Here is a 12,219-nt window from a genome sequence, read left to right as displayed (position 1 = left end):
AATTTTTTGAGTCCTCCAACAAATAAACAGTAATCTGAAAATAAGTATTAAAAAGTCAATCTCAAAGAATGCAATGATCTAATACAGCCAACAGAATCCTGGAGAACAAATCTCTTCAGAGAAACGAGGACAGGGCAGTAATAAACCGTACAAATGTGGAAAGCAGCTGCTTATAAAATCCATAATTCCTTTTTTTGAATTGTAGATGCTATTGATGTATTCTGACAAGCAAGCAGATATTTGTTTGGTCATTACAGTAATCAGAAAGATTGTTTTAAAAAGCATTACACTTGAAAATAGGGATGATTGGAATATTGAAAGCATATATTTTGCTTCTCTCTGTGTCATTTTTAAAAGAAAAATTTGTAAAATACAGTCATTTTGGGAATAAAGTGTTAATTTATTTTTCTATAGTATATTCGGTATTTCTATTTCCTAGTAAAAGCTGGTATTTTAAATGAAGAAAAATTACTCTGTTCTAATTTTAACTATTATTGCAATAGGAGTATAAGATTTAATGTCTCACTAGTTGAATAAGAAATGCTACAAACAATTCTTATTTTGAATCTCTTTAGAATATGCTATGTTGATATGTAAAATGTAAGCTTAAAGGTAAGCACTTCCAACTTACAGTGCATAGACTAGTATTTTAAATTCAAGAATTTTCTGACCATTTTTAAGTTCTTCAATCATAGGATAATAAAATTTCTAAGGAAATTAAATATATGTGGGTATGTCCTTTCTAATAAAGCTATAAATACCTAACCTAATTACACTCACTAACCTTTGGATGTAGGGCATCCAGTCTTGGGGTACAGCAGAGGGCCACATTAGTGACATCACACATCACAAATAGGCTTCTGCCTCCTGAATGGACTGAAGACCCGCCATATGATGTCCTAAAAAAGGAAAATATTTTCTCTCTTTTACAGAATACTCCCTTAAAATAGCCAATATGCTCCTTGCTTTGGACTAATCATGGTTACCAAGGCAGCATCTACTGTGAAATACCAGAAATTGGAATTTCTGTTTAAATATCATGCTGATTAAACAAGATGAGAACAATTTACCATCTTAATACTTAGGTGGGATTTAATATAGCTCCAAGTGGGAGAGTAACTGTTCTTATGGAAATGTTAAGAGTAAAGAGTCTTCTTTTAATATAAAAGAGTACAATACAGTTCCATGTATATGTTTACATACAGTATATATACATATTGGTATAAATATATTTAATTCAGGAAACACAAAAGTGATTCAGAGAGAGAAATCAACATTTGGGTGGTGTCAGCTTGGAGCAGTCCTGTCTCTGAAGGATTGGGCCTCCAAAATCATTTGTTTCTTATGAGGGAGATGGCAACAGCCAGAAATCTTTTTTTAAACTGTCATCTATGCCTGTTGCTGAATTAAATGATTAATTTGTGTGACACTAAATTGTGACCTCTCTGCTAATTGCCAGTTTAGTTGGAACCCAATTTAAAAACTTTTAAAAGATTAAATGATTTGCTGCCAAGTTACCTAAAGGACTACCTTAATCTTACCAGATTGTTTATACTAGGGGTGTCAAACTTGAAGCATCACATTATTGTCATTTGACATATCACAACTTTTTCCCCGGTTGCTAAAATGGGGGTGGACATGGCCAGCGCATGACACCTCCAGCCCACGGGCCATGAGTTTGACACCCCTGGTTTATACCTTCTCACCTGTCCTCATTTGAAACAAATCAGGGTGCTTGCTCTTTTTCCTCCATGCCTACAGAATCTCTGGAGTTCTTTACTAATTGAAATTGACCAAAGTCCCATCCCTATAGCCTTCAAGAAAACTTTCAAGACTCATACTGTTTGCTATTTCCTTTTTCTTATGTAACAGAATGGGTTTTGAATACTTAGGGGTAAATGTCCATTTTTTATGATTACCATCTTTAATGATATATTGCTATTAATTGCTGATAAAATTTCATCCTAGGATCAACACTGCTAAGACTTTATACCTTAAAACCCAACCTAAATATTTTAAACATACACTAGCCTTGCATGTGCCTAAGAAAAAGGTCACTATTTTTTCATAATGTTGAAAATATTATGACATATGCAGTTAATTATAAAAATAACAAGTTTCATTTCATAAAGAATCATAAATGTAGTGTGCTTTCCTTCCTTCCTCACATTTTCCTCATAAACGTTTTGTATGTTCTTGATAATAGGAAAAGCCATCACCTATAGCCAACTGAGGTCTTCGCTATCTAGAAGAGACATAAATTTAAGTTCCCTTACAAAGAACCTTCCAAGTATAACAGGGCAAGGGCCAGAAAATCTTATATATAATGGGTTATAGTTCTGAAAGCAGACTTGCATATCACTGAAAAAGATGTTATTTTTATAAGATTATCAAACCAATATATTTTAAACAAACTTTTATGACCTCCCTATCCTTTATCACCCACAGTATATCTGCTGTACATGTTGCATAATGAATTACAGAACAGAATTTCTGCTATCACTGCATTAATTACTGTGTCCAGCAAACGTCCGCCTACCTAATTTAACTTACCTGAAATTTAAAAACAAAACATTAAGAAAGAAAAAGAGCTAGGCAATCTAATTATATGCATACAAAATTCACTCCGAAATTAGAAATAAGCTAATGAGGTAGCAAAATACAACAAAGTCAAAATGAAATATTACTAATTGAACTAATACAACAAAAGAAAGTTTTGTAGAATCCATCAATCAAAGAACTAATTCCCATATGCAGAATGCCAAATTTGGATCTAATAGATTTTTAAGTTATAGATATCACACATACACACAATCACAAGTTAAAAGAACTATATTATATTCCATATAATTCCATTTTTTAAAAAAGGTTGAAACCTTGTTAATATCTATATCCCATCCATGCTGTCATTTGAGCATAAATGATGCTCAAAATGTTTTAGGCAACAATCCTATAGATACTTATATGAGAATATGAATGGTTCTTGCTTTAGGGGACATATGTTCTATAAAATTAGTCATGAAATTCTGTATTCTGGAATATGTCACAGCTGAAAAATATTTACAGTTTATTTGAAGTAGGTGATGTGAACACCTACTGTACTTACCTATAGCAGAAAAGCAAATGTTTAAAACTGGAAAACTGATATACAGATGGGAAATCACAGAGGAATTAAATTGCTATCGATGAACAGTTCAAGAATTCACTAAACCATTTCTAATAGGGCCATCCAGCCAGTTTGAAAACATCAAATGAGAGATGGTTGGATAATGTTTTAGGAAAACTGTTTAATGGCGCTTGTCATTAAGAACATTTTACTGATTTTTAGCCTCAATCTCCTTTAATTAACACACATTAATCTTCTCCTTTCAGTTTCAATAGAGAACAATACACCCTTCTGCGATGTGATAGACTTTGTATATTTCTCTGCTTTCATATTTCCTCCGAATTTTCTATTTGTAAGCTAAACAAATTACCATTCTTCATAAGGCTTGATTTCCAGGGGCCTCATAATTCTGGTACATATCTTTTGAATATCTTTTGAGGGTCTCTGTATCCTTTTAAAATGTACTGCCCAAAATGGAATAAAATATAGTCATAGCTCGGCACTCGATGCATCAAAAACTCGTCGAATTCGGTATTCAACGTGTTTTGAAGCAGAAATCTTGTCCCGACACTCATCTTTCTCCCGGTAGCTGACATGCAAAAAAGAACTTGCTGATGTTGGCTGCCTTGTGACTAGCTATTTCTTCTGGCCAAAATAGCAGGTCATGTGGTAAGTCATGTGGTTTTCTCGGTAGCCAAGTTTTAGTATTTGGCACGTCTTCTGGAACAAATTACCACTGTACTCCAATGTGGTTTAATCAATAGAGTACACAGGTAATTACTGACTCTTGATCTGGATGTAATTTGCCTTTATTAGTTGCTACATCACACAGATTGCTAACATGTATGCCCGTTCTTCAGTTAGTGACCATTAGCAAATACCACAGTAATTTTAAAAAATCATTTTGTGACCAATGCATGCAATTACCACTAAATTTCATGCACCTGACAACAATGCATGCTGGAGGGAAAGTAACACTGGAATTACTACTGGTAGCTGAACAAGAGAACTTTGTCTGAATGAGATGGCAATGATCAGTAATCTTTGTAACATGACCTCTCTGTCATGTGTTCACTTAGTGACCATTTTGTTTAAGAGAACTTGGTCACTAAATGAGAAGTGGGTATAGCTAGTTCTACACCATTTCTAGATTCTTATCATATGCACTACCACAAGCCAGGTATTTAAGGATATTGAATAGCATTGGAATGGGAATGAAAATTTCTTCCTACTCAACATTCCCCACACAATGATCAAAACCATTCATGAGGATACTTTGGATGTAGTTGTTCAATCAGTTGCAAATATCCCAAATTATAGTACCGTCTAGTCCACATTTTTCTATCTTGTCCACAAGGCTATTATGAATCTCCTGGTCAAATGCTTTACTGAGATCAAGGCATATAACATCCACAGCTTTCCTTTGCTCTATTTAAGTTTAAGTTGTTGAACTTCATGGCCAAATATAAGCATTTCCACCACTTGCCATATTATGAGAGAACCTGTATATGCAGTGCCCCAGCTACACAAAATATTTCTCATATATTGTTCAACTCTCAATTATATGCCTGATTAGGCTTAAATACTTATCATGCTTATTGAAAATAACAGCCCACTGAAATCTGAACCACAATCGTATTTTCTCTTGGGCTCAAATGTGCACACTGTATTCAGAACAGCTAAATTTATAACTAAGGGATCCTATGAACCCGATATATTTAACAGATTGGTTGTCCCTGCAAGGGAGATTCATCTACCTAATTACTAACTCCTTGTGTTACTACATGGGTATTTTATCATTGTATTATCTCCTATCTATTTCATTCTGAAATTAGGCTATGTATTTTATTTTATTGAGAAGATAACAAGACTGATCAGTCAGTAAACTACTTCTACTACATAACTAGTCATAAAAGGGAGAAAATTATCTGACAAAGCAATGCTATTAAAAGCTCACTTATTCTGGTTTAGTAACTAGTTTCTTGCTTCTATAGATATTAAACTGATTGATCCATGATTTCTTAGGTACTTCGTACTCCTTTCTTTAAAAATTGCAATTTTTATTATTCCCCAGTTTTTTTGCACCTTTCAAAGATTGCAGTTAAGAAATGTTAAAATAACTTTTGCAAGTTTTAAGACACTCATTTTCCTTATTAATGTTCTCCACAAAATCCTACATACCAGGAAAAAATAGGTCTGACCCTCCCACTTGGAAGGCAAGCCCAAATTATGGGTTAGGGTCATATGAGGTATCCCAATCACCACATAATCCAAGTATATAGGGATGGTTAAAACACATAATCTACTCTGTCCTCTATATATGAGATATAATTTTAGATACTACAATATTTAAAGCCATTTTAGTAACCGTTAAATTTCTATGTCAATCAATAAATTGAATATTTTCCTGCTTTATTAAGATGACTGTATCTAGATAAATTTTTTCCATAAATATAAATAACAATGAGTAAACATTTACTAAATAATAATTCTTCTGCAAAACTCCAATAGTCAACAAAATTACAGTATGATTCAAAACATGCCAGACTTATAATTTTTTTACCTCATCATGTGTGTATCTGTATTCCGCCTTCTTGCATTTGAGATCCCATAATGCCACTGTTCCTGATTCAAAACCAATCAACAGCTGTAATAAATTACAAGTTATATTAATGTCACTCTAGTACATAATAATCAGTGCAACTTTATGGCTCACCAAATTACAATTCACTACTATAAGCACATCTGCATGTTATATAATTAATATTTCAATAAGTATTATAGACAAATGATAACTGAGATATCATTTGTTTGGAACATCTAATAATTGGATGTTCTGATACATATAAATATTCTATAAAGGTAGTCCTCGACTTACAACAGTTCACTTAGTCACCGTTCAAAGTTACAACGGCATTGAAAAAAGAGACATATGACCATTTTTCACACTTATGACTATTGCAGCATCCCCATGGTCACGTGATTTACATTTGAATGCTTGACAACTGATTCACATTTATGATCGTTGCAGTGTCCCAGGATCATGTGAGCACCTTTTGCAACCTTCTGACAAGCAGGTTTTCCAATGGAGAAACCAGATTCACTTAACAACCGGGTTACTAATTTAACAACTGCAGTGATTCAGTTAACAAATGTGGCAAGGAAAGTTGTAAAATGGGGAAAACCCATTGAACAAATTTCTCATGTAGCAACATTAATTTTGGGCTCAACTGTGGTTTTAAGGTGAGGACTACCTGAATTTTATTTATTTAGCGTATGGAAAATACATGGACTTATAGTGGTTCAAATGATAATATCCAGTCCACCCAGCCATTCAAGGACAGGGTGGTCTATGTTGAAAAAAATCAGACATTGGGCGGGTGTAAGATCTTGATGCACATTCGGACACAATGTGATGGATATTTTGTTGAGAAGCACCACAGTTACACTGAGGCGGAGAGACAAGACCCCATTTAAAAATTAGTCCTGGCAGACACCATGTTGGGTACAGATCCTGCTCAGAGTTGACCAATGCTGGTGAGGAAGGTCAAAGCCTGGCACCTTTTGTGTAGGGTCCTCTATGTAACTGTCTATATCTGGGCGTTCAGCAGCCCATTTGGCTTTCCACTGTGTGTTGATGGCAAAGTTGTTAAACAGCTGTTGAGCGAGTACCAGAGAGGGCTTCCTGGATTTAAGCCTGCCAGTTGATAGATGAGCAAGATCAGCGTGCCTTCGTAGAGCTGGTTGTGCAATGTAGCTCAAGATGGGGAGCCAGCAAGTAGGAGTAGATTTTATGCAACTGCTTATGATCCTCATTGTATCATTTAGTCTACCTGAATATGCTCATGATATCCTAGACCTAGAAAGTTTGTAAATTGTAGATGAGCTTAGAAAGAACAAGATGCTTATCTGTGCTGTTCTGAATGGTCACCTCTCTAATCATTCACATGTCCTTTCCATTATTGTACACAATCTTATCTTGCTGCATCCCAAAGTCATGTCTTTTTTGTGGCAGTACTAGTCCTATAGAACAGCATCATCCCAGAGATTACGATGGCCGTGATTCTGGGTGTTCTTCCAAGTATTTAGGCTACCTGCTTAGGCAAACTCTGCTGGTTAAATGTGGTTAAATTATTCTGTATGAGTTTGACTGTATTTGTGGCCTTGGCATTTAATACTTATTGTTATTGTGACTTTAACCTTTGTATGTCACCAGAGTCACATTGGGGAGATGGGTAACCTTACAGATTATTTGAATAAATAAAATATGCATTATGCACTTTCACGGGTGCTATTTTTCTTAATGCAGACATGCAAGCATGAGTCCAGCCCTCTCCACTTCACTGAACCCTGGAAACTGCCATAGCAACCACAGAAGTTTAAAAACTGTTCTGACAGATACCTGGAAAAAGCATAGGAAACTAAATAAAAAACTATAGTTACAAATACGCAACTTATTCTTCCTCTTCATCATACTTGTACATGGCAAACTTGCTAATTCAAGAAAGCAAATTATATATCTGGAGAAAACAGAAAAATAGTGCAACCAATCCAAAGGAATGTTGCTCAAGAGTAATTTATACCTCAGGATTCTGTTAAAACAGTCCATCTTACAGTAGTTTTAGCCACCTTGGAGTCCGTTTCCTGGCCTGGTCTGTACCTTGGAGTTCAACACATCCCTTGATAGTTTATTGACTCAAGCTGCTTTATCTGTCAAATACTAGATTAACTAAAATAATTCTTACAAGAATTTAACCTGTAAGAAGTTAAACTCAATTTCAAAACAACGGACTAGTTCTCAATATGTAAATTAACCCTCCTGGTTAATTAAGACCTCCCAGCAGACAATATATAATTGGATTCAAATGATGTGAAAAGCTTCCTTGAAGAGGGGAGTGATATCTCCAGCTCTTAAATAGTCTGTGGTCCCTCCCCTTCTCAAAAAACCTTCCAAGGACAATTTTTATCTGGCCTCCTTTTGGGGGAAGGCTGTTGAAAAGAGGGCAACTACAGAATAAATGGATTATCAGGAGTCCTTCCAATTAGCTTTCAGAGCAGGATATAGCACTGAGACAGCACCAAATGTATTTTTAGATAACCTCTGATTGGTCTGGGATGGTAGTCACATATACATCCTAGCCCTTATTGAGCTCTTAGTCATGATTTGATGTCATCAATCATGGCACCTTTTTGAAGTGCTTCAATGTTTAGGAGTGGTATGTTAGCAAACATGCCAATACTTCTTCTAGAATTTCTTAAACTTAACTGAGGATGCAAAAATGGCATTCAGATTTTGAAGACTATTTTAAGAATATATCATATGACTTAAGAAACTCTCTACATAACAATGATTCAGTAGAAAATATGTCAAGAGTGTCTGTTTATCTTAACTTACTTCCTTTTTTTAGAACTAATCCATCTCCCCATGACACAATAATTTTAGTGGCAAGACCAGTTTTTTCCCCAAGTCAGTTTCTAAAATGTGAACTGAATCATCTTCCTAGCATTTTAAAAAAATAAACCAGGATTATATTACTTTTTTTCCCCCGTAGTGTTATTTGGCCTCTTTTGTAACTTATGGTAGATAACATTTTTCTCTTTCTGCAAACTATGAGGGCAAAAGCTGAAACTCAGTACAACTTGTATAACTGCCTTTTCTGTTCATATGGAAGGATGTAGGTAAATAGGTAGGTAGACAGGCAAACAGATATCTACATATATAGAGAGACAGTAAACCCATATACTGCACTGATTTATATGGCATGCTTAATTCTTTATTGGCTCAAGTGGAAACGGAGCAGAAAATGGTAAAAATTGATTTGGAAAAATAAATTATTCCTCTGCACTTTTCTGCATTCAGTTTCTAAAATGGCTAGTCTCTTTTTCTTCTTTCAGAAAGTAAATCTACCTGCAATTTTGTATCTGACTCAAAATGTACAACATAGTGCTAAATTACTCACTACTAAAGTGAGTAACTATTGGAAGATTTAAGAACCACTTAAGATAACAAAACATCACCAAGCACATTTATCTCCTTAAATGTACCAATACAGTCTGCAGCTAAATCACTACATACTTGAATGAAATCCCTTATAAAAATGTATCCTGAATTTAAGCAAACAAAGATGACAAGGAAAAAGATTTACAAATACAACAATTCGTTTAAAAAAAGCCCTAAATATAATAGAAAGCTGCATTTCCCTTTGCTCAGCTCATAACAATGCTGCATGGGTTCTTCAATCTTACCTAGCAGCAAACATTTCATCAGGCTACATTATTTGAAGATGATGCAGTTAGTAGTTCCCCAAAGGATGGTCTTGTTTTGTCCTGGTTTATCTCCACTTGATTGGGAAAGGAGAAGCCTTTGCTAATTAGCTTCAAAGGCTGTTATTGCATACAACCAAAGAAAAGTAAATACTTGCTTGAAGACTTTTAGTTTTAGATAGAATGGGTTTTTGCTAGTACCTCAAATCACCTCCAGTATTTCTACTGATAGAATTTACTACATTTTTATTGAGATAAATAAATATGGATTGATTTAATGTGGTTTCTTCCCTTCTCCACATCTAATAAGATTTCAGGAATAAAACAGATTTTTAATGATTCTAAGAATATTTTTAAAAATTCAAAGAGGACCAAGATGAGGTAAAAAAAAAAAACCCAGATGAAAACTACTTATGAAGAACACACAAAAGCTTAGATCTGTGCTTTGGACCAACCAATATCATTTTGGAATTTGAGGTTCTCAATCTGATGTTTTTACTTCTCAAAATGGTTTAAGTCATTGCATAAATTGGTCACAAATACATAGAAGATCAATTTTGAAATCCAAAATCAGATATCAGAGAAGATTTTTCCAATATTTAAATTTATCCTGCTAACAAAACCATGCTGCATTATATTCCAACTAATAAAACTGCATACAAACTGAATGACAAAACTAGAAAATTACTGACATAGATCTTCCATACAAAAGATGTAAATTACCTAAAAGTATCAACCAAAAATTTATGTTGGAATTTTGGCTGATGTCTTCAAACTTTGCTAGTCCAATTTTCTGCCAGTTTAAGGAACTTCTCATCTTTTGACTGCTTTGCTATTTAATTAATAAGCAGATAATATTGTTTAAATTATTGGTCCAAAGGTAAAAATAAACTTGGATCACTCCCTCCCCCTTCCGAAGGGTAGCAATATAATGAATATGTACAGTATATAGGAACATTTTACCTGAGTAATATTGACATAGTTAAAAATCGCAATGAGCTTATAAGGAACGGGCAATGTTGTCAAAATGAATATTACTTCCTAGATAAGATGTGTGCTTAGATATCCTAGATCAGTGATGGCTAACCTTTTTGCCATTGCGTGCCAGGATAGGATGGGGGGGCGGGGGAGGTTTGCACACACGCATGCCCACACCCATAATTCTATGCACCCTGCCCTGCGCACGCAACCCCCCCTTCCCCCTGCTCCTGGCACGCAATGGCCAGGTAGGCCCATTTTTCTTTCTCACCTGGCTCCAGATCCTCTCTATGCATCTGGGGAGGGCAAAAACAGCCTTCTCTATCCCCTCTCTAGGAGTCTTTGGAGGCTGGGGACAGCAAAAAAGTCACTTCCTGTCCAACCGGGAGTTGGGTAATGGGCCGTTTCAGGCCTCCGGAGGGCCTCTGAGAGGTGGGGAAGGCTGTTTTCGCCCTCCCCAGATGCATAGAGAGGATCTGGAGCCAGGTGAGAAAGAAAAACGGGCCTTCCCCACACACCCCCAGGCCTCCGGAGGCAGGAAACAGCCTGTTTCCCTACTTCTGGTGGGCCCAAAAGGCCCGAAAATTATCTAGCCGGCATGCGCATCAGAGCTGAGCTGGCATGTCCACTGATATGGCTACGCATGCCATAGGTTCGCCATCATGGTCCTAGATAATATATGTGCTTAGAAAGATATCCCTTCGAATACCTTTGAAGTATTTCAAGCAAATTGATAAATTCTTTAAAATATTTGTAATGTGAAGCATAACCTAATTACGGCTATTATATGATGAAATGGATTAGTTTTCCTGACTTTCAGTCTTATCATTGGCATGCATTATTTATATTATTTTAGGAGAGTCTGGATTATATAAAACAGAGAACAGAGTATACTCAATTAAACATCCTGATTTCCCAATTTTATCCAAATGCATTAGCAGTATCAGAAATTCCTGATTATTAACAATAATTATTGTTATTAAACTATATTTTGGAATATTCTAAATAGTGTTTTTAGTAGACAATCAAAGAATATTGTTAAGGTGGATGTTTTTTATTTACAAACTTTGAAATAAAGAACTGAAAACCCCTATCAATATCAATAGTTAAGTGTCTTAAAGATACTCTTTAGAAGAGACTAATTCAACAACTCATGCAGAAAAATCTAATCTATGTGGTTATTGAGAGTGAATAATTTGAGGGTACACAACAACACTTTTTCTCACCAGTTCACCCAAGAATATTATAAAGGTTGGCTGTCAATTTCACTAGGCTCAAAGTAGGCAATGGTTGGAGGGGGGAGGAACCACTTATGTACATACCATCAATTTAACCCACTGTTGTCCCATTTTCATTATTTCATTTCATTATTTTATAAATATAGTTTGGAAAAAAGCGATATATTTAAAGTTGTTCATTGAATCTGGCAAAAAAAATGGAATTTATCATTTTATGAATATCTATGGACTTACAAACTTACGGTGTAGCAAACAGGATTCTTTTAGCATGGAAAAATACAAACACAGATAATATGGGGTGTGTGTTAATTGTCTGCTATTTACTGAAGCAATGGAAAGACTGATTATTATTAAAACTGAGTTATTCTGTGTGATTCAGAATGTAATACAGGTAGTCGTCAACTTATGATCATAATTGAGCCCAAAATTTATGTTGTTAAATGAGAAATTTGTTAAGTGAGTTTTGCCCCATTTTATGTCTTTTCTTGCCAAATTTGTTAAGTGAATCACTGCAGTTGTTAAATTAGTAACACGGTTGTTAAATGAATCTGGTTTCCCCATTGACTTTGCATGTCAGAAGGTTGCAGAAGGTGATCACATACCCCAAGACACTGCAACCGTCATAAATGTGAG

The 12,219-nt window shown here is 35.1% G+C and overlaps 1 protein-coding gene across 5 annotated transcripts in view; it reads right to left on the bottom strand.

The window, feature by feature from the left end:
- STXBP5 (syntaxin binding protein 5) overlaps positions 1 to 12,219 on the bottom strand; it is a 109,005-nt gene that overhangs the window by 48,317 nt on the left and 48,469 nt on the right. For 4 of the 5 annotated variants that reach the window (XM_034418976.3, XM_034418978.3, XM_034418979.3 and 1 more), the window contains exon 7: positions 5,670 to 5,753. In XM_034418976.3, coding sequence (XP_034274867.1) covers positions 5,670 to 5,753 — 84 coding nt within the window. Of the gene's footprint in view, positions 1 to 784; positions 895 to 5,669; positions 5,754 to 12,219 lie in introns of those variants that run through there. The other variant, XM_087887381.1, reaches the window with a different exon arrangement.

The sequence above is a fragment of the Pantherophis guttatus genome, chromosome 1 (genome assembly GCF_059756535.1).
Source record: "Pantherophis guttatus breed Tessera chromosome 1, ASM5975653v1, whole genome shotgun sequence".
Classification (NCBI taxonomy): Eukaryota; Metazoa; Chordata; class Lepidosauria; order Squamata; family Colubridae; genus Pantherophis; species Pantherophis guttatus.
This window is presented reverse-complemented; position numbering and strand designations above follow the sequence as displayed.